At 42.3% G+C, this 24,318-nt stretch overlaps 1 protein-coding gene across 1 annotated transcript in view; it reads left to right on the forward strand.

Annotated features, from left to right (window-relative positions):
• The window catches only part of LOC124789956 (dopamine receptor 1), a 61,956-nt gene that overhangs the window by 29,150 nt on the left and 8,488 nt on the right, over positions 1-24,318 (forward strand). Inside the window, exon 2 of the mRNA XM_047257488.1 lies at positions 21,345-21,888. Coding sequence (XP_047113444.1) covers positions 21,345-21,888 — 544 coding nt within the window. The remainder of the gene's footprint in view (positions 1-21,344; positions 21,889-24,318) is intronic.

The raw sequence follows: 24,318 nt of genomic DNA on the forward strand, positions 1-24,318 counted from the left end.
AAGGGCCTATAACACTACCTTAGGGAACGCCAGAAATCACTTCTGTTTCACTCGATAACTTTCCGTCTATTACTACGAACTGTGACCTCTCTGACAGGAAATCGCAAATCCAGTCACATAACTGAGACGATATTCCGTAAGCACGCAAATTCACTACGAGCCGCTTGTGTAGTACAGTGTCAAAAGCCTTCCGGAAATCCAGGAATACGGAATCGATCTGAAATCCCATGTCAATAGCACTCAGCACTTCATTTGAATAAAGAGCTAGTTGTGTTTCACAGGAACAATGTTTTCTAAAACCATGTTGACTGTGTGTCAATAGACCGTTTCCTTCAAGGTAATTCATAATGTTAGAACACAATATATGATATAAAATCCTGCTGCATATCGACGTTAACGATATGGGCCTGTAATTTAGTGCATTACTCCTACTACCTTTCTTGAATATTGGTGTGAACTCTGAAACGTTCCAGTCTTTGGTACGGATCTTTCGTCGACCGAACGGTTGTATATGATTGTTAACTACGGAGCTAATGCATCAGCATACCCCGGAAGGAACCTAACTGGTATACATTCTGGACCAGATGACTTAATTTTATTAAGTGATTTGAGTTACTTCGCTACTCCGAGGATATTTACTTCTACTTTACTCATGTTGGCAGCTGTTCTCGATTCGAATTCTGGAATATTTACTTCGTCTTCTTTTGTGAAAGCATTTCGGAAGGCTGTGTTTAGGAACTCTGCTTTCGCAGCACTGTCTTACATAGTATCTCCATTCCTATTGCTCTGAGAAGGCATTGATTGTTCATTGCCGCTAACATACTTCACATACGACTAGAATCTCTTTGGATTTTCTGCCAGGTTTCGAGACAAAGTTTCGTTGTGGAAATTGTTATAGGCGTTTCGCATTGAAGTCCGCGCTAAATTTCGAGCTTCTGTAATAGATCGCCAATCTTGGGGATTCTGCGTCTGTTTAAATTTGGCATGTTTGTTTCGTTGTTTCTGCAACAGTGTTCTAACCCGTTTTGTGTACCAAGAAGTATCAGCTCCGTCGTTTATTAACTTATTTGGTATAAGTCTCTCTATTACTGCCGATACTAATTCTTTGAATTTAAGCCACATCTGGTCTACACTTATATTATTAACTTGGAATGAGTAGAGATTGTCTCTCAGGAAGGCGTCAAGTGAATTTTTATCTGCTTTTTTGAATAGGTATATTTTTCGCTTATTTTCGAGGATTTGGGGATTACAATATTCAATTCCGCTACGACAACCCTGTTTTCACTAATCCCTGAACCGCTTTTGATGCTCGTTATTAACTCAGGATTATTTGTTGCTAAGAGGTCAAGTGTGTTTTCACAACCGTTTACTATTCGCGTGGGCTCACAAACTAACTGGTCGAAATAATTTTCAGAGAATACATTTAGCACAATTTCGGATGATATTTTATCCCTACCTCTCGAATTAAACATCTATTTCCGCCAACATATCGAGGGTAAATTACATCCACCACCAACTGTTATCGTATGAATCAAGTACCTGTTTGCAATCAAACTCAAGTTTTCTTTGAACCTTTCAGCAACTGTATTATCTGAATTGGGAGGTCGGTAAAAGTATCCAATTATTATAATATTCGGGTTGCCAACCCATTCTAACTCACAGGAAGTGTCTACTTCAATTTCGCTACAAGTTAAACTACTTCTGACAGCAACAAACACTCCACCGCCAACTGTGTTTAGCCTATCCTTTCGGAACACCGTTAGGTTCTTCGCAAAAATTTCGGCTGAGCTTATATTCTGCTTTAGCCAGTTTTCAGTGCCTTTAACGATTTGAGCATCAGTGCTTTCGATTAGCGCTTGGAGCTCTGGTACTTTCGTAAGACAGCTACGACAATTTACAACTGTTCCTGTATCTATGCTCTTCCTGAGTTCAGCCTCCACCCTTTGTGACTAAAGCCCTTCTGGTGTTTTCCCGAGACCCTATAACCTAAAAAACCGCCCAGTCCACGCCAAACAGCCCCTGCTACCCGTGTTGCTGCCTCCTGCATATAGTGGACACCTGACCTATTCAGCGGAACCCGATACTCAACCACCCTTTGGCGCAAGTCGAGGAAGCTGCAGCATACACGGTCGCAGAACTGTCTGAGCCTCTGATTCAGACCATCCAGTCGGCTCTGTACCAGAGGTCCGCAATCGGTTCTGTCGACTATGCTGCAAATGGTCGTATCTGCTTTAATCTTGCAAGCAAGACTGGCAGCCTTTACCACTTCTGTTAGCGGCTAGAAACGAGTTAGAACCTCTTCTGATCCAAAGTGACAGTTTGGGTCAGCCGTGTGTTTCCCATAACAGGTTAATTAATGTTCTCTCAAAAAATCTCAATGTGAAAGGGAATGTGGTCAAGCCCGTCAATAGTATCAAAATCTGATAGCGGTATCATTACTTTCGTTTCGATAACACTGCCTTAAAGTTCGTTTTCTTTGTGCTCTATCCAACCTTCAGCTTTCACCTCTCTGGTTAGTTCTGGTTTGCCGTTTGAGCTCTTGATGTGCATACAGCTACTTCTCTTTATTTCATAGGCTTCTTCAGTTTTCTTACATTCGGCGTCTATTTTTCCCGTAGTCATGAAGTTTTCAACAGCTTTTCTTTTGTCAACTAGCCATTCCTGCTTTACCATTTTGCCCTTCCTGTCAGTCCCATTTTTTAAAAGTATGTTACTGTCTATTCTTTTTTGTTTTATTTTTTCTTCCTTTTAAATTTTTCAAATTTATAGTAGGAGGGTGGTTCATGGTATGGGTTCCTTTAGTCATGTCCTAGTTCATGAACCACGGGCAACGTATGAGTGGCCAAGTAAGTGGTCCCGACAGTCGGGATACCAGTTACTTCGGAATAAGGCTGGGCATCTCGGACATATTCTGAGTCGTGGTCACCTTTGTGCTCATATGGCAAAGACTACCAAATCCACCGGTTAGTCCCTCAGCCGATAGGGGTAAAACCCAATGGGACTCGGGGCAAGTAAGGCTAGCAACCTGCTTCCCTGGTACTTTAAATATGATGCTGGCAACAATCTGAGCAAAATGCCTAGGACCTTTGGAGGTGACGGAGTCCCACCTCTAACTGACAAACCAGGGACTCCTAAGATGCAAACAAATGGTAATGAGATGGGGAGCTATTAATATCAATGGGGGCTACTCTGGGAAGAAAGTAGAGCTGGCAGAGGCTGCAAGTAAGATGGGGCTGGACGTTTTAGCTGTTAGTGACATTCGGATAAGGGGTGAGAAAGAAGAGGAAGTGGGAGAATACAAGGTCTACTTGTCAGGAGTCAAAGCAGGAATAGCACAATGGGGTGTAGGGCTTTACATCAGGAAAGAAATGGAACCCAGCGTAGTTCCAATAAGGTGTGTAAACGAACGACTGATGTGGATAGATTTGACAGTGTCTAGCAAGAAAATTAGGATTGTGTCAGTATATTCGCATTGTGAAGGGACTGATCAAGATAAGATGGATAGTTTTTATGAGGCACTCAGTGATGTAGTTGTTAGAGTAAAGGACAAGGACAGTGTTCTGCTCATGGGTGATTTTAACGCCAGGATTGGAAATCGAACAGAAGGGTATGAAAAGGTTATGGGTAAATTTGGAGAGGATATGGAGGCCAACAGGAACGGGAAGCAACTCTTGGATTTCTGTGCCAGTATGAGCTTAGTAATCACAAACTCCTTTTTTAAACATAAGAACATTCACCGGTATACTTGGGAAAGCAGGGGAACCAGATCTGTCATTGACTATATAATAACAGATCAGGAATTCAGGAACGCTGTGAGGGACACACGTGTATTCAGGGGATTCTTTGATGACACTGATCATTATTTAATCTGTAGTGAAATTGGGATTGTGAGGCCGAAAATGCAGGAGGTCAGGTCCATATGTAGGAGGATAAGAGTGGAGAAACTTCAGGTTAAGGAAATCAGGCACAAGTACATAACAGCGATCTCAGAAAGGTACCATTAGTTGAATGTAGTCAATTACAGTCATTGAAAAAGGAATGGACAAGGTACAGGGACACAGTACTAGAAGTGGCTAAAGAATGTCTTGGAACAGTAGTGTGTAAAAGTAGGAGGAAGCAAACAGCTTGGTGGAATGACACAGTCAAGGCAGCCTGTAAAAGGAAAAAGAAGGCGTATAAAAATGGCTACATACTAGAACTCAGGTAGACAGAGAAAGTTATGTTGAAGAAAGAAACAAAGCCAAACAGATAATTGCAGCATCCAAGAAGAAATCTTGGGAAGACTTTGGAAACAGGTTGGAGACATTGGGTCAAGCTGCTGGAAAACCATTCTGGAGTGTAATTAGCAGTCTTCGAAAGGGAGGTAAGAAGGAAATGACAAGTATTTTGGACAGGTCAGGAAAACTGCTGGTGAATCTTGTGGATGCCTTGGGCAGATGGAGGGAATATTTTGAAGAGTTGCTCAATGTAGATGAAAATACGATCAGTATTGTTTCAGATTTCGAGGAAGAATGGGATAGGAATGATGATGGAAATAGGATCACGTTTGAGGAAGTGGAGAAAATGGTCAATAGATTGCAGTGCAATAAAGCAGCTGGGGTGGATGAAATTAAGTCGGAACTCATCAAATACAGTGGAATGTCAGGTCTTAAATGGCTACACAGGATAATTGAAATGGCCTGGGAGTCGGGACAGGTTCCATCAGACTGGACAAAAGCAGTAATCACACCAATCTTTAAACATGGAAACAGAAAAGATTGTAACAACTACAGAGGTATCTCTTTAATCAGCGTTGTGCGTAAAATCTTCTCAGGTATTGTTGAAAAGAAAGTGCGAGTATTGGTTGAGGAGCAATTGGATGAAAACCAGTGTAGGTTTAGGCCTCTTAGAGGTTGTCAGGACCAGATCTTTAGCTTAAGACAAATAATGGAGAAGTGTTATGAGTGGAACAGGGAATTGTATCTATGCTTTATAGATCTAGAAAAGGCATATGACCGGGTTCCTAGGAGGAAGTTATTGTCTGTTCTACGAGATTATGGAATAGGAGGCATACTTTTGCAAGCAATTAAAGGTCTTTACATGGATAGTCAGGCAGCAGGTAGAGTTGACGGTAAATTGAGTTCATGGTACAGAGTAGTTTCAGGGGTAAGACAAGGCTGCAACCTGTCTCCACTGTTGTTCATATTATTTATGGATCATATGTTGAAAACAATAGACTGGCTGGGTGAGATTAAGATATGTGAACACAAAATAAGCAGTCTTGCATATGCGGATGACTTAGTTGTGATGGCAGATTCGATTGAAAGTTTGCAGAGTAATATTTCATAGCTAGATCAGAAATGTAAGGACTATGGTATGAAGATTAGCATCTCCAAAACGAAAGTAATGTCAGTGGGAAAGAAACATAAACGGATTGAGTGCCAAATAGGAGGAACAAAGTTAGAACAGGTGGACGGTTTCAAGTACTTAGGATGCATAATCTCACAGGATGGCAACATAGTGAAAGAACTGGAAGTGAGGTGTAGCAAGGCTAATGCAGTGAGCGCTCAGCTACGATCTACTCTCTTCTGCAAGAAGGAAGTCAGTACCAAGACTAAGTTATCTGTGCACCGTTCAATCTTTCGACCAACTTTGTTGTATGGGAGCGAAAGCTGGGTGGATTCAGGTTACCTTATCAATAAGGTTGAGGTTACGGATATGAAAGTAGCTAGGATGATTGCAGGTACTAGTAGATGGGAACAATGGCAGGAGGGTGTACACAATGAGGAATTCAAAGAAAAACTGGGAATGAACTCTATAGATGTAGCAGTCAGGGCGAACAGGCTTAGATGGTGGGGTCATGTTACACGCAAGGGAGAAGCAAGGTTACCCAAGAGACTCATGGGTTCAGCAGTAGAGGGTAGGAGGAGTCGCGGCAGACCAAGGAGAAGGTACCTGGATTCGGTTAAGAATGATTTTGAAGTAATAGGTTTAACATCAGAAGAGGCACCAATGTTAGCACTGAATAGGGAATCATGGAGGAATTTTATAAGGGGGGCTATGCTCCAGACTGAACGCTGAAAGGCACAATCAGTCTTAAATGATGATGATGATGATATAGTAGGAGGGTAAGTTTTACTTTTTTCCTCCTCCGATCGGTCGCGAAAAGAAAATCACAGTGAAAATTAAAAATGTGTTATTTGTAACATTTAACTACACCCTCCAGCTGCTTCTCTGCATATTCGCCGCCCCGACTAACACATTTGTAGTAGTGTGATACCAACTTCCCATTACCGTTGTCATAGAAGGCAGCCACCCGTGTGCTTTCTGTCTATTCGTTACGCTGCTACTGAGCATGGTGGTGCAGTTGTTAGCACTTCGAGAGGACGACGGATGAAACCACGTTTGACCATACTGATTTAAATTTGCTGTAATTTCCCTAAATGGCTTTAGGCAAATGTCGGGATGATTCCTTTGAAAGGGCACGGCCAGTTTCCTTCCCCATCCTTCACTAATTCGATGGGCCCGATGACCTCGCTGTTTCGTCCCCTCCCCCAAACCAACCCGCCAGCCAAACAACCTACGCTGCTCAACAGCTCGTTGTCTGTGGCAGAATTCTGACCTCATAGCCAGTATTCCATGTGAGAAAAGAGACGAAATCAGATGGAGCCAAGTCTGAGCCGTACGACGAATGATCAGACACTATCCATCGAAAACGATGCAGGAGCGTCATTGTCGCATCTATTGTATGTGACCGAGCGTTTTCATGAAGATGGAAAAGAATGAGAGGTACGTTATGTGGGATGTATGAAATCGGACACAACCTCTCAGCAGGTACTTGACACCCAGGGAGTGTGCCACTAAGCATCTACAAATGTTCACTGTTAGTCCAGAACTGAAATGTGTGACCGGACGTGATCGATGGGCATATTAGAGATACTGTGCAACACATCTGCGATAACATTCGTGGGATTTACATTGTGGTTTTAATTGCGCGACCGATTAGACATCGAAGAAAACAGCCTTCGTAATTATCAGAATTAATCATCTGTGTTCAGTAGTCTGTTGTAGATACAACACGTAGGTAAAACTGTCACTAGCAGGAGTCATTCCTTGACGGATGTTGCGCAGCTTATGTAAATTCCGCCTGAAAGAGCTACGGGAGTGATGACATTCAATGGCAGGCTCCACAGAAAGCGAGCCGTTGACCACCCGAAACGAGCGGCGTGGCCCCTGCTTGTTATGCAACCGCGTGCGCTGGCCTGGCTGCCGGGCTATCAACGGCTCTGACGCCACTGCGCTGCGATTGCCGTCTCACGCCATTGACGCGCGAGCTGTTTGCTGGCTCCAGGCCGCCTCTCTCTCTCTCTCTCTCTCTCTCTCTCTCTCTCTCTCTGTCTCTCTCTGCAGCACAAGGGCCGTCAGAAGTTCTCTACTGCCGGCTAATTCCATCCCCAGCCTTCTCGATATCAATAGGATGGATTCCATTCCGACTCGCCAAACGATTCTGCAACTTTGTTGAATGGATGTCAACATTTGCAGTACACTTAACGTCGCACTGTAATTCTGCACGTATACGAATTCCAGGGTCCATTTACGAGTACAGATTACGAGTACAGATTACCGTAGTTTGAAACAGCACTCCCACACAATGTTCTCGTATTCGCATTCCATTGTTTGAGTCAGCAATTCGACACGTATACATATATACTCCACAGGTCACCGTACAGTGCTTGGTAGAGGGTAAATCGTACCAACATTAGCGTTTTTCCATAGTAAGCAGTTCACGTAGTGAACGGGACATACATAGGTGGCAGCATAGGGGTTCCAAAAAAAAAAAAAAAGTTCAAATGTGTGTGAAATCTTATGGGACTTAACTGTTAAGTTCATCAGTCCCTAAGCTTACACACTACTTAACCTAAGTTATCCTAAGGACAAACACACATACCATGCCCGAGGGGAGGACTCGAACCTCCGCCGGGACCAGCCGCACAGTCCATGACTGCAGCGCCTAAGACCGAGGGTTCCACAGCCTTCTTGGAACAGAAGTTGGCAAATTTCCCCAAGAGGGTTTCGCAAGAAGCTGGCCGTTTTTCTTCCAGTTGTATTCACTTAATTACCCAGGCACTTCTGTCGTACTTTTCTAAAGCCTGTATTGACGTGTTACGATCGTAGCAGCGGGTGTCTCGATTCCTTCAATGTATACCGTCATGCATACTTGATAAGGACCGCAAAAACTGGAATAGTACTGCTAACTGTCGTCCCAGCTAATTTTATGCGACTCTTCCTTTCGTATGCTTTCGCAGAATACTTCTAACATATCTCATTATTTCATCCACCTTCCCTAATATTGATATTATGCGTCCGACATATTGTGTGATGTGACATGCTCCACTCAAGATATTCACCGTAAATCTTGTAACCCGACATTATCAATTTCTTGTTCTTTCTCACAGACATTAGTTGATATTTATCCACATTTAAACGGAGATGCCATTTATTGCACTACATCTTGCTGCAGTTCGTTACGACTGTCCAGCAACAGCACTTTGCTGTACACAACAGCATAGTTAGTGAACCGTCGCATTGTGTGTGAAGCTCCACTAACGTATTTACGGCTGCCGTGCTCAAATGGGAGCTTTACAGGGAGAACACGCTATGTTATTAGGTAAACGTGACCTATAGTTCAACACAAACACGTGTTTCCTACACTTTTCAAGTATTAATATAGACCTTGCTCATTTGCAAAATGAAATACAGTACGAATCAATACTACTTCGTTTGATTGGCTCCTAAAACATACCCTGAAATTATCACTGTTGCATTGCATTTCTTCTTTAATTTAACAGTTTATCACTGTTCACAGAACTCGTTCTGTGTATTTTCAAATGTCAATACGTTCCGCTAACGGAAGTTACTGAACAACAGCCACGATGCTGTTCCTTCCATAAATATCGTAAATAATTCATGTACTTTTGCGCCAATAAATAGAGTCATAAATTACTTTTACCCTATGAACCGACGTAATACCTTCTAACTAATAATTAAATTCTTAGCAAATTCTTCAGACAATTTATGTGCGACACGCCTGCATGCGACTGCTTCTCACAGTCTCCAAGCAACGACTACTGCGCACATACAGGCGCGAGACAACGCAAGACAGACGCCCCCGGCAGAAAAAGGCGCATTCATCTTCGAAAGTACCAGAAACCAACGATGAGTAGGGAATATGATATTATAAAGGACGATCAAAATGTTTCCGTTTCGGGGGTAACGAAACGCGACTCTGTAGCTGCTGAATAAGCACCGACGTGTAGGCAAGGGATTATTGTGGCACTCGTGTCTTTCCGACGTGCACTAGTGCGGAAACGTGAGGTGTGGAGACGTTATTAGCGAATGCCTTCAAACAGAACCGAGGTGTTTTTATTCTTTTCTTGGTTGTCAAAGGACAAGCACCGATAGACATCCACTGTAGAACGGATAATGCGTATATGGAAGCACGTCCGTTGACAAACCACCGTTAGGGGATGTGCACCAAGGGATGCTGAGGCCTCATGACAACGCCCGCCCTATGTCACAAATGTCGTAATGCAGAAGTTATGCTAATTCAAGTGGGACACAGTCGAGCACCCGTTTATAAAAAAAATTAAAAGAATGTCGTAACACCAATGCTAGAAGTACTCATTACAAGAGATGTTGGTCCTGTATGTATACTGGAAACATTAGCGGTCCTACTAGGCTTCCTTGTGGCATATACAAAGTTACTTTTGTTTTTCTGGAACATTTATCGTCTAGTATAACGTGCTGGATTGTGTTAGTCAAACACGCCTTCAACCAGTCATATATTTTTGAAGACACTCTGTACGATCCAATCTTCTTTAGTAGTCCACGACGACGTGTAGGGTCGAACGCTTTTCGGATATCCAGGAAGACAGACGCTACCTGTTAACCTGCATCCATCGTTCGGAAGAAGGAGTTTATGAAAAAATCCAGTTCTGGTTTTCCTTTCTGAATCCGTGCTGACTTTTTGAGAAGAGCTAGTTTTCTTCCAGGAACATTATCCTGTTTGAGATTAGAATACGCTCTAGGGTCCTGTAACAGACAGAACAGCAGAAGGGTAATTCTGTCTATGTTTAGAAAAATATGAATTCCGACAGCCTGTACCTCATGGCATGATTCAGGCTAAGGAAATTACTTTCGAATAAGAAGAAACACGTAATTCGCTCTGATTGTTAGCCTTATAATATTTCTGTTTATTGCAGAAAAATATTCGCATAAAATGTTCGGTGACTAAACCATTTGCGACTTATCCGCATTTTCAAAAGCACACGGGTAAGTCTTGGCGTAAAGCCATCGGCACACGGACGGTGATTTCGAACGTAAACATTGAGCGTGGCGAGTTCAACGTGCTTCTGAACGCTCAGAAACTGTGCAACAGGTGCATACACTGTTTACGGAATGGACCGACGTAAAATTCCTACGTTGGTTCTACTAAATCGCTCATTTCCACACCTGTCCATATGCTAGTCAAGTTGTCCTGCCAGTAGTGTACATAAATAAAAACTTCAATATCCACGAACATGTTATGAGGCAAACCTGAAAATACCAAGTCCAATCAATAAGGAAATTGGCTCATAACACTTCCATTACAAATAGTACGATCAAATTTATAGTATTCTCCACATAAGACAAAAATTATTTCATCATTCTTACATTTTAATGAAACCCTGACGTTATTCTTACTTGATCACTGTTTCTATTCGGTAACAGGGTCCTAAGCACATGTGAAATTCAAGACTAGAAACAAGAAAGCGCAAAATATCTTACTCCAAGAAGTATGTAGTTAAAGCCAAACGAAGAAACTCACTCCTCAGAGACATAACACCGAATATTACAGAATGTCTATTATTAACCAAATAAGAACGTATGAGAACCCATCAAAAAACACGATGTTAGAAAAAAACTATTTGGATCTAGTGATGCACGACCCATCAACACATCAGTCATTCCCTTATTACTCCACATCTTACTCATTACGCTACACCGACCCTATATGAATTAGGAGAATACTTTGATTCTTTCCGTCTCATGAAAACTTTAACAGTACACATGTTATAAATTGGCATTTAATTATAGCAAGTTCTGCAAAGAACAATCTGTTTCTTATTTGTCCTCGACGAGCCATTTCCCTGACACGACGTTCTTTCGTAACTGATACGCAGTGCGCACCAGAACATTTGGGTTTTGTAAATAGCTTCACTACACCACGGGAATCTGATTTTAAATTACCCACGGTGGCAGCTGCTCTTCATTTCAATTCTGGAATATTTACTACATCTTGTTCGGTGAAGAAATTCCAGGAAAACCGTGTTTAGTAATTCCGCTTCAGTGGCACTGTCGTCGGTAACATTTCCATTGCTATCGCGCAGATTTGGAGTCAGGATTTTTTTACTTAAATAGGACAAATAATTCGAAAAATATACATGTTCAGCGTGAACAGTTTCTCAATGGAGTACCGGAAAAGACATAGTCGCATTAACAAAGGATCATCCGTAGGAAAACAAGATCGACCACGGGTTGACAGCAGTAAATCTTGTAAAACAAACGTGTGTGCATCTCTCAGCGGTAGTGTTTTAGGCGTCTAGTACTTAATGCTCCAATTTTATTTCAGTTTTAACCGTTACAGTTTTTATACGTCTTTGTATCTGTATCACTAGTTATCTCTTGATTCCAACTTTGACCGTTGTCATTACCCTTCAAGGTTTCGTTATGCGTTTTAAGGTCTCAGCATTACAGCATCCAGTTCTGTTTATAACTTTTTAGCTTGTTATTTCAGACCACATCTGTAAAAATATTATTTGCAATTTTTAATACGATTAGTTTCATACTGGTTTTATACATGACTTGTAGTAGCTCTCATGCTTTTCTATTTAACCGTTGCCTACATTTGCCAATTAAATGATACTTCATATCTCACAGCTCACTGATGCCATCTACTGTGAGCTGCAGGCACTTGGCGCACACATTTCTAAGGTCCCGAGCACAGCACTACTTGCCTAACTTTAGTATGAGGAACTACCCCCTCAATATGTTTATGTGGTGACAGATCTCTGTAGCCCTCATCTAGTTTTGTATACGTTGCATGCCTCAGAAAGGTACTCTCTTGTTTTTCTTTTTTCATTGAGTGTAATATATATTGCTATGACAAAGCGGGTCACTTACTACGTTATTCACAACGTAAAATAAAGAAGATGAATAGTGTAGAAATTACGAAGCAGTCCCCTATTATATCATCCAAAAATGATTAGTTTCTCCTTTCTCCACGTCTTTCCAAAGTAAGGAAACCTTGGAAAATACTTGTAGCTAAGTTTTCTTCCCTTCATGTTAATTCTCTTTGTTGATCGACTGAAGTTGCTAACGGCTCCTGAAACCGTCTAAAACAAGGTTTTTAGTGAGAATTTTGGTTCCTCGTTTACCTATTCTGACGAAAATGTAACGGCACTGCTTATTATCATGCGTGCTTGATTGTGGTGAACATCCCCTGTACCTATGGTGCGTGAACACTGCGGTACAATGTTACGTAATACGAGATCGCATGCGAGATCGCTCGTCTGAGGCATGTCGGCAAGCGGCAGTCAGCTGAGCCGGCTGCCTCTTGAGAACAACAGGATGAAGCTGCCCTGCGCTCAGCTCGAGAATGCGTCTGTGCTGCTGCGAAACAGATTGCGCGAGCTTTACCTTCCAGTGTTCTGCTCTTGCGCTCTGGCTTCGGCAGTTATCAAAGCCACAAAGCTCGATTCTCACGAAACTCTCCAGTTGGCGGCGGCTCCATCTCGTTCCAGAGCCCTCAAGCTTCCAGCTCCAAATGGTCAACTGAAATTTGTTTTTATCTCTCTGCATGGCGCCGTCTCTCTTTCCTAGCATCAGAATTCGCCTCATAACATTTCAAAAATGCAGAAGTGGGAGGTGGTTTGGACGCCGAATGATAAAGTACTTAATTTAGTTTTCTTGTTCACCAAGCCGCACCAAACCCAAAGAATAATTAGCGTTAATAGGGATATTTACAACACGTCACCACCATTAATTTTAAATTTTCCGCACAGTCCTTGGCTTCATTTTGGTGCTAGCGAGTAATGATAAGACCAAAGTTATATTGTGGCAGAGGCAGCTCTATGTCTCATGGTAGGAAACAGGCAGATAGGCAGATTGACATTATCCAGAAATCTGGGCGGAAAATTGTAACGGGAACGAAAAAGTCTACCCGCCTTGCCGACAGCCCTGCCAGCCTCGAACACAACGTCTAAGTCTCCAGAGGCGGGGAGAAAAATGGAAATGATGAACAATGTCACCGGTATAGAGAACGTGCTATTTCCAGAGTGAGTAGTTGTCAGGCAAATGAATCGTCATTGTGCCACTGGTATAGTCTCTTTAACATTTGAATCGTACCTCATGATCAGACATTTCTAGGGGATCATCACATAGATTATGTAACTGATGTCGGACTATTTATTCACTTCTAGTGTTGTTTACGTCACCCCTACTGTCGTTATGAAGCATTTTCTTCAATATTTAATACGTAGTTGTGTGAATATTGATTTTCATCCATTATTATGATACTTAACGATGGTGATGGCGCCTAGAATGTGGCAAATCTGCGGGTACAGTTGCTCCCATCACAATTTGCAGTCATGCTCGAACTAACAACGCTTCTACAGTCTCCACTCATTTAAAGTCAGAGAGGTCTCAGATTTTCTGTTCCCTACGTCTAGACGCCGTTACATTTGTGAGTATAGAGCACTTCCGGTGCAGGTAGCACTGCCATAAAAGACATACGTCGCGGTCGGCTACCTCACCTAACCGGGTTCCTAGCCTTGTTTCCTTATCTGCTCGTCGATAACTTGGGAAGCAGATAGGGAAATTGAAAGAGCACCTTAACTACAATCGGAAACGGTACAGCAGGCACTCCGAATTCGCTAACCACTCTATACCAGCATTCAATAATGTCCAGTGTTCCTTTCTTGCTAGGTCAAAGCCCGTTCCCTTCACTAAGCCTTAGTCTACCTTATGGTTGACACTCCATCATTTTTCCTTGGACTGCCTATATCGCTCTTACCGTATTGTAAATTATTTCTTGCGAGTTCAATCTTCCATTCAACCACACTGTCTTTGTGTTCCTTTCATTCGTGCTACCTCAAATGGTTCAAATGGCTCTGAGTACTATGCGACTTAACTTCTGAGGTCATCAGTCGCCTAGAACTTAGAACTAATTAAATCTAACTAACCTAAGGACATCACACACATCCATGCCCGAGGCAGGATTCGAACCTGCGACCGTAGCGGTCCTGCGATTCCAGACTGTAGCGCCTAGAACCGCACGTCCACTTCGGCCGGCGTGCTACCTTATATGTACCCAGTCATAATGGAGTTCACTTAATATCCTTTTCTAATGCTTTCATTTCTCTCTCTACCTCCCACGGTCTTCCCTACAATCCTCAGCAGATTTTTCATTTCTGAGGTTTCCAAAAGTCTTCTAGTTTTTGATGTTCTTGTCTCAGCTGTGTACGTCATGGTCTCGCAAATGTTTGTTTTTCCTAATTGGATCGTTTAAATAGCCTGTCACTTAGTTTGCTTTTGTTACTTATTCTCTAACCTCCACTCCGACATTTCAGCTGCTGGACGGTTCAATACCAACATATTTAAATCTTATTACCTGTGAGTGCAAGAGTTCAATGTCGCTGATCACCACGTTAACACCCTTCGCGATCGCTGAGTCTCACTATTCTCATAACATCACTACCCTATGTGCATAAACGCTCACAAGAACGTGCAGCACTCTATCTTAGCAGCCTTCTTATTTGTTTCTACAAAAAAAACACAAATTTCGTATTGGATGCGACACATTATCGTCTGCAGCTGCAGTGCGTACCACAACGTAACAGAGGAGGGAAGCTTATCTCCCACACTTTTTCATATGTATATTGATGACATTTTTAGACAGTGGAAAGTTAATATCAGCCGAGATATTAAAAGACGACGCGATAACTGAATAAACAACACATACCTTCACTGCGCTTTAACAGGTTTATCCTCAATTCGTTCGTGTCATACAGAATTTTTTTGAGAACTGCGACTGTATTCTAAATTTATGAAATAATCTATACTGCTACAGTCACTTTTTACTAATATTTAATTAGCACGACGCATTTCGGCAGCAAGTTGCAATTTTCAGCTGCATTCTTATTAAATGTAGATAAAATTAATCTGAAATGTGGTTAAGAACATTTGTTTTGTGTGGCAGTGAGGTTATATGTTGAAATACAGTCCTGTACAGGAATATGCATATCTTTTAGTGTGTTCATTAAGTGATTTGCACGTTTAGATATTTTAATAGCGCAGTTACTTAGACTTTTGTTGGAAATTTAATTGTTTGGCACACAGAGCACAGTGAAAAACACGTCACAGTTTCATACTTTCACATACAGATGTTTACGTCATTCCAAAAACTACTAAAATAAACTAATTTCAATTGCTTAGATAGTAATACACAGTGAAGACGAAACATATTTATATCTAAATGCATTTATGTCATGGCACATATTAAATAATATGATTACTTGCTAAAGACAATTTTTATTGTTAAAATCAATATTTTCAATAGAATAGGCGTAGGACATTGGAGAAACTTTCAAAAAAATTAATATTGTTGCTCTCTAGCTTTTCATATGAAACGTGTTAACATGTATTGTGACACGAATCAAAATTTCTGATTTTTTTCTAATTCCTCATATAAGTCAGTTTGGTGTTCCTTACCCATTTTATGTAATATATGGAGGTCATTCACGGCATCACGGAGTTGGTGGCCAGTGTCCTTTACGTGTTTGGCTACTGATAATTTATTGTAATTATTTGTGCGGTAGATCTCTGTTCTTCTTTTTTTATGGATGAGGCGCTATGAACTATAATTATTTCAACTGTTTCTCCTTTCTTTTGTTCCACATTTCTCTCATCATTTCTCCATGTTCCACTCTTCTTTCTTGTGTTCAAGTGGCTACTGTCTTGTTCTTGGGTTTCTCATGGAAAATTTTGGAGTCCTGTAATTTGCTTCCGAGTGGAAGTCATTCCCCAACACGTTGTGCAGTAAATTAAAGTTCATCCATGTTCCTCCCAACTTCTTTGCACCATACATCATCCATTTTTAATTTGACAAAGTGAGTAAACAGCTGTTTCCCAGTATGTTAGGATTCATCCTTTGGATGTGGCCGTAGAGGATTATTTTTCTTTTCCTAATTATGTCTGTAATTTTTTCAATATGTGTATAACTTTCACTATTACGACATCTTTTGTATTGTTTTTCTCTTTAACTGGTCCCAAAGTTTCCCTTAGCACTTTTCTTTCTGTGATTTTCAGTGCTTTCATCATCGCATTTTTGTTCAAACATTGTGATTGACATTTATACGCTCATTGCATCTTTTCTGGAGGTCTCACTCAGCTTGGCCTACATAGAGGGTTCCGCATGTACTACATACCATTTTATAAATGCCTGATTATTTGTATGTTTCTCTGTGCCTTTACGTTGCGTCTCAGTGTGTATTGCTGTTTGGTATCTGGTATGAAGGCAACGTTAATGTTATGTGGTCCGCAAATGTTTGCTAGTTTGTAGGAGAGTTTGTATGTGCTAAAACGTGAGTAGTGGTTTTCTCTTTCATTTCGTGTAATGGAACTGGTTTATTATTGTTTTTCTTTTCTGGGTGAAGTTGTCAATAAATGGTTCATTATAGCCATTTGCTGCAGCGATTTTTATGATTTTTCTGAGTTCGTCAATCTTCGCATATTTGTCTATTGGTTTACTGCTGGTTCCGTTAACTAGGCTCTGTATGCAGCATATTTGTGTGTCGTAGGGTGGTAAGGTGAGCTGTGTAAGGTGATGTCTGTTGTTGTCGGTTTTCTGTGGACTTTGAAGATGTGTACGTTACTTTTTTTTGTACTGAAGATCGAGTCTAGGAAGTTGATGCTGCCATTGTTTCCATTATTATGCAAGTGGATTTTACATTTCCATCCTGTTTATTGAGTGCATCGAGCATGTTAAAATAATTTGCGTCTGCAACTACGAGGAGCAGTATGTCATAGACATAACTTTTATAGCAAATAATTTTATCCCTAGAGCTTGATTTTATAGTAACAGTATTTTACTCAAGGTCGTTAATTTAGACGTATTGGCAATTTTACCAACTATACTTGAGTCCTCTGTGATACCTTTATGTTGCATGTAAATTTTATTGTTAAATGAGGAATAGTTATAATTTAGTGCTGGTTCAAGAAGGTCCTTGGATTCAACACTTTCAGGCTATGACAGATTTATATGTTTTATGAGGTTTGACTTGCTGACTTTCTCTTGGATAGGTATGTTTGTATATAGGTTTGTAATGTCATATGATACTAGTTAGGCAGAATGGGAGATAGCTGCTGATTGTTTTTTACTGAATATTATCGGTCTATGTGTATACCTTGGTTAGTATCTGGTCAAGATTGTTTGTAATTTTGTAATTTGCTATGTTCCTTCAGTTCACGATCTGGTGACTCAGGCAACCTTCGTAGTGTACTTTTGGTTGCGATCTTAGCTTTGGTGCTCGAAGATTCGTAACTGCTGTGTACATCTTCTCGAAGTCTGTTTGCAACAAATGGAAAGAACTGTCGGAATGTACTACCAGTCATTCAACAATACGACAATCCGCACCTCGGTCACGAAGCACTCGAGAACCACTGTCTGAACGCCTTCACCGTCGGAGAATCAGCGACTGCTGCAAATCAGTTCGTCGATTGTCTCACCATTGTCGTCTGTCACCCATAGTCGCTGTAGGTGGCCTTGGCCTTCCTACCCTATCAGCGTCACCCACATCTGTGCCGCCTTGCTCAAATTGTCGGCACCATTTCGCTACGGTTGGACGCGGCATTTCACTTGATCCCAACACCACCAGACTTTCACAGTGAGTCGGTGTGCAGTTTAGACGTTTTGCCTCTTGTACTTCGAATGTGGCGGCCGTTTGCAGCTGCCGTGCCATTTCACCCCACACAGTGACGCACCTGTTGCCCGTACCGCAGCATAGCTGAGTCTGTAGGAGGTGCAGAGCATGTACTCTCTTTAGACAATGCGCCACTCTTTTTGCCAAATGCCTTTGTATGGGACGACACGTGAAACTTAAATTTTGATGTCTTGCGTAAGACGGTGGAACGACTGTCGATAAACTTCCGTAAGAGATGGGTCAAATGGGGGGTCAAATGGCTCTGAGCACTATGGGACTTAACTACTGTGGTCATCAGTCCCCTAGAACTTAGAACTACTTAAACCTAACTAACCTAAGGACATCACACACATCCATGCCCGAGGAAGGATTCGAACCTGCGACCGTAGCAGTCGCACGGTTCCGGACTGCGCGCCTAGAACCGCTAGACCACCGCGGCCGGCCCGTAAGAGATGTAATTTTTCAGAGTCACGTCACGGTCGTTCCACGAGGCATTTTTGGGAACAATTAGCACGTTCACTGACTGTACTTGGATCGTACCCTTTTGGAATTCCAGCCGTAAACCTCCCTGTAATACGCAACGGCTTTCTTCTAGCGTCGTCTCTTCATGCACAATACATTACAATTATTTACGTTCAAAGTCATCTGACTGTCCATGCACCAAATAACAATCCTATACAACTCTTCACACATTTCGCTTGAGTAGTGTAGTATTTAGGTGGAGTGAGGTTCGGGCTGGAGCTGTGCAATCGTGGTGCTTAATTTATCAATTACTTTATTTACCATTAATTGCTTCAGTTAACAGAACACAAACCACTTGCAATAAAATAAATAAACAGTGCCCGGGAAAAAATTAGTACACTTGGAAATACGACGTCGATTTTGATCCGATGACGGCATATTACACCTGGGGGGTAGTAGTGTATTGATAATGGTTCCAACGTCGCCCGCCAACAGATAGGGTAGTGGCGAGCGCCAGCTTTCTCTTCTCGTTAATAGGGAATGCTCACAGACAGAAGGCTCAGTGTGGTACAAATGTGTGAAGCAAGCAGGCAACCATGCCACAGCGACCGCACTCGTAGCTCATGCAGCAAAATGAGCGAGTTTGAAAACGGTAACATTGTGGCCTTAAAGGGACGCCAATCAGCGCTCGGTAAATGCAGAATGTTGTTAGATCCGTTCTTGCGATAAGAAGGTGATGAGTTGTTCCAGCAGGATAATGCTTACCGACTCACTGTCCGTGAAGCTCAGTACGCTCTGCAACATATGCAGCAACTTCCCTCGCCGACACGATCTCCAGACGTGTCACCCTTCGAGCAACCGTGGGATATGATGGCAAGGGAAATGACTCGTGATGCTCGTCAGCCGACAAATCTAACAGAACTACGTGAACAGGTCAAGCAAGCGTGGCATAACGACGTGTGCCAGGACAGTATTCTCCGTCTGTATGATCAACTGGATGACAGTGTCAGCGCCCGTATTGCTACACGTTCTAATACGAATGTTTCAGCATGGTTCGATACCTGATACCTCAGAACCACTTGTGCTGTTGATGTGGAAATGCAATCCTTTCATGTAATCCGTGGGTACTATTGCAACAATAAATTTTGAGGAAACTGGAAAACTCTAATAGGGTGTACTATTTCTTTCCAGCAGTGTGTGCCGAAAGCATTTATGCAGTGTCGAATTAAGCAAGCACGAAATATCCTTTTGACAACAAAAGAACAAGATTAGACACGTAAAAAATTGAATCTGGCAGAAGAATGCGCCACCAGACAACAACATACACTTTAAAACCTTTGATGCTCTGCCAGAATCAGAAAAAACTATCAGTGGCAAAGAATACTTTAATTATTTACGATCAGTAATACAGTCTTTAACTATTCCTTTCTCTACTACTACTACCGACACCCGAGAACTTTTCCATCGAATACAGACGACACTACGAAGCTACCAACGCTGAATATCTTCCTACACAGAACGTGGAAGACAGCTCATTAGATTCACGTAAAGCAATGATACAACAATATCCTAACGTACAGAAGGAAACACAGGTCCAATCACAAGAATACAATACACAATCAACTCTTAATTTGTTTAATTTGCTAAATCACGTCCGCGGCATGTATTGACACTATTATACGTGCTCTGTATCACAACATACGCTGCCGCCCGCCACACGTGCCATTAATGCTCTCAGTGTCGAGTAGCACTCAGGTATCGGTAGAACGAGCTTTTTGCAAGCTGTTTCCTTTCTACTGATTCTTCCAACGAATCTTAGTGTGGCATCTGCCTTCCCTACGATTTGTTTTATATGGCCTTTCCACTTTAATTTGTTCCGTATGCACAGTGTTCCGAAACACCGTAAGCTCGTATTTTGTTTAATAACATGCATGGCTGATATGCGCATTTCCATGCAGAATTTTTTATTATTGCCTTGCTGCACATGAGTGTGCTACAGTCTAGCGTCTGATTCCATCTCACACGCCGACAAGTATTAGTGTACGGATTGGGATTCATATGTACAAATATCCATTTAACCATCCAGTTTTCCATAATGTTCTTCAGGCGAATTCTACGACTGATTTCCTTCTGTATCCGTTTCCAATCCGAACACTTGTTTCGTCTCTGACATCCACGACTCGACTTTGACCGAACATCCAACTGTCACTTTCTTTCCTTCGTTTTTTCCACATGCCCCTTACAAATGTTCACGGAACAAGCACCACCTCTGCTATAACAGCTAACCAGACCCCCGTGTATTTGTAGAATCATTAACGTCCAGAAATTTAGCGGTCAATAGATATAAAAACGTTTTCAGATAAAATAAATCACCTTGTGATATTCTGCTTCTAGCAAGGAAATTTGACCTCCTATTGCAGCTTTTCAGAGAAAATGGATTTTTTTTCCTGCTTCAAAACGTTTCTCTTCTGTCTTTCCTTTTCCATTAAACAGCGTTACACATCCTTTCGAATGCAAGCCTATGAATAATTCACGTTTTCATTTACTTGACTACTTCCACCCCGCAAGACGAGCTTTGCCTTCCGGCAAGCACTGCACTTACGCACAATTGAAATGCAACTGATGGTGACGTAACCATTGTCGAGTCGACCTAAGAGGATCTCATACAGCTGCAGTGGGCTGGGAGTTGCAGCTTCGTGTTCCTGCAGTTATATAGGTGCCAATTGTTTCCAAGTGCAGGTTTTAGAGTTACGCAGCTGAAAGCCGGCAGTAGCGCTTCTACCTGTCAGATAGTTTCATAGGCGGCTCGACAGTAGTGAGAACTCTGTACCGTGTCAGCACGTTTCCAGTTTGGAGCCGGGCTGCAGCTGTCGGTGCCGGCAGGTACGGGCGGTGGGTGACACGGCGCGTGGCGGTGGCGAGCATCGCGGCCATCTGGCTGCTGGCGGCGCTCATCTCCTTCCTGCCCATCTCGCTGGGCCTGCACCGGCCGCCGCAGCCGCTCACCTACCACGACGGCGCGACCGAGCACCCCACGTGCGCGCTCGACCTCACGCCCACGTACGCCGTCGTCAGCTCGTGCATCAGCTTCTACTTCCCGACGCTGGTGATGCTGGGCATCTACTGCCGCCTCTACCTGTACGCGCAGAAGCACGTCAAGAACATCCGCGCCGTGACGCGGCCGCTGCCCGCCGCCGCCGCCGCCAGCACCAACTTCGGAGCGACGACCGACTCGGCCGACGCCGGCGGGAAGCAGCAGCCGCCCATCGCCGCCATGAGCTCGTCGCCGTACCACGTGTCCGACCACAAGGCGGCCATCACCGTCGGCGTCATCATGGGCGTCTTCCTCATCTGCTGGGTGCCCTTCTTCTGCGTCAACATCGTAGCCGCCTTCTGCAAGACCTGCATACCAGGATTCGTATTCAAGGTCAGCCCTTTAGTTATTCATTCATTCTACGTCACATACTTCATGGACTATACACAGGAGGCAGCCAAGAATGTGCTACCGCCAAAATCACGACGTACGTCCACGCGTAATATCCGTAAGAAAATTGTAGGCATTCAAAACAGCTTGAACTCTTCTCTGAATGGATAAATGCAGGCCCTGCTTGGTTTTCAAGAGAATCTCACATCTACATCTACATCCATACTCCGAAGCCACCTGACAGTGTGTGGTGGAGGGTACCTTGAGTACCTCTATCGGTTCTCCCTTCTATTCCAGTCTCGTATTGTTCGTGGAAAGAAGGATTGTCGGTATGCCTCTCTGTGGGCTCTAATCTCTCTGATTTTATCCTCATGGTCTCTTCGCGAGATAAACGTAGGAGGGAGCAATATACTGCTTGACTCCTCGGTGAAGGTATGTTCTCGAAACCTCAACAAATGCCTGTACCGAGCTACTGAGCGTCTCTCCTGCAGAGTCTTCCACTGGAGTTTATCTATCATCTCCGTAACGCTTTCACGATTACTAAATGATCCTGTAACGAAGCGCGCTGCTCTCCGTTGGATCTTCTCTATCCTATCTCTATCTCTACCCTATCTGGTACGTATCCCACACTGCTGAGCAGTATTGAAGCAGTGGGCGTACTGTATCCTACTTCCTTTGTTTTCGGATTGCATTTCCTTAGGATTCTTCCAATGAATTTCAGTCTGGCATCTGCTTTACCGACGATCAACTTCATATGATCATTCCATTTTAAATCACTCCTAATGCCTACTCCAAGATAATTTATTAAATTAACTGCTTCCAGTTGCTGACCTGCTGTATTGTAGCTAAATGATAAGGGATCTTTCTTTCTATGTATTCCCAGCACATTACACTTGTCTACATTGAGATTGAATTTCCATTCCCTGCACCATACGTCTATTCGCTGCAGATCCTCCTGCATTTAAGTACAATTTTCCATTGTTACAACCTCTCGATATACCACAGCATCATCCGCAAAAAGCGTCAATGAACTTCAGATGTCATCCACAAGGTCATTTATGTATATTGTGAATAGCAACGTTCCTACGACACTCCCCTGCGGCACACCTGAAATCACTCTTACTTCGGAAGACTTCTCTCCATTGAGAAAGACATGCTGTGTTCTGTTACCTAGGAACCCTTCAATTCAATGACACAATTGGTCTGATAGTGTGTAATGCCGTCGCACAGAACGGAGATTGACAAACAGGATTTTCCAGCCAAAAGAGTGGGGAATACTATTGCGTATTTGAATCGCGAATAAAACCAACCTGCTTCCAGAACTAAAATGAGTTGCATTACTTATTGAAAGCCCCTCGCAGCGATCTATAGAACTGGCCTGGCAAGGCGCGGCTCGCTTCTCTCTTCAGATCGACTCATGCGGTGACGTCGAGGCCCCGACACCGCTGCGACGGATGACTGTCAGTCGTCGTGGATCGTAAGCGCTATAATACCAACTCCTAAACGCAAATGCCCAAAGATATACACTCCTAAAACGTTGATCTTTATTTCGTTATTTGTCTCAAACTCTTGTGTTTACAATCATGAGACATTTAAATATTTAGGTTCGATTTATTTTTGATCTTGATAAGATCTGCAATTCGACGGCAAATAGCGTTCTAGTGAACCTGAGTTGATGTTCCACCTATTCATTCGTCACTCAGTTACATTCAGCAGATTTAATACACTGCAGTGAAGAAAATGTACTTTCACAAATGTATATTGACCAGAAAAAAAAATTTATTTTAAGAGCGAAATCTGTTCTTTTTGGGTACTGAAATTGTGGCATAATTTAAAAATTTCGGCATCTTTTTCTGTTGTGGATAGCATGAATGAATCATTTTGTAACCTATAAACTTATTCTTGAAGAGGACTAATTTCCATTGACCTATAAAACAAACTGACTTCCAGCTCTATAAAACAAAAAATAACCATGGGACTCATTGGAGACTTCACCAGTAATAGAATAAATCCCGAATATTTTACTTTCGTGTAATCTTGTTTCAGTTCACAGCAACTCGGAAAATAAGACAAATTTCCCTTGTTTAGTTTTAATTTAAAAAACATACGTTTACACCGGAATCCATTAATATCCGTAAACATATCGCAAATAGTGTGTTCCTTTCCTTACAAACATGAATTCAAATTATGTAAATAATTTGTAAAACCTGTTAGAAATGCCGGTTCTGATTAAAAACATGCATCATCAGTTAATCTTCAAATTCCGTACCACTATACGATTTTGCTTCTTTATTCAAAAACTTGAAAAGTTACATTCTAACTGCAAAACGAACACCTTAAATATTTCCCTGCACTCCGCTAACGCAGTTTGGAATGAAGAAGTATGTCTCCGTATACCATATTAACTTCTTGCAAAATTTTCGCTGAGATAGA

Source organism: Schistocerca piceifrons, chromosome 3 (assembly GCF_021461385.2).
Source record: "Schistocerca piceifrons isolate TAMUIC-IGC-003096 chromosome 3, iqSchPice1.1, whole genome shotgun sequence".
Lineage (NCBI taxonomy): Eukaryota > Metazoa > Arthropoda > Insecta > Orthoptera > Acrididae > Schistocerca > Schistocerca piceifrons.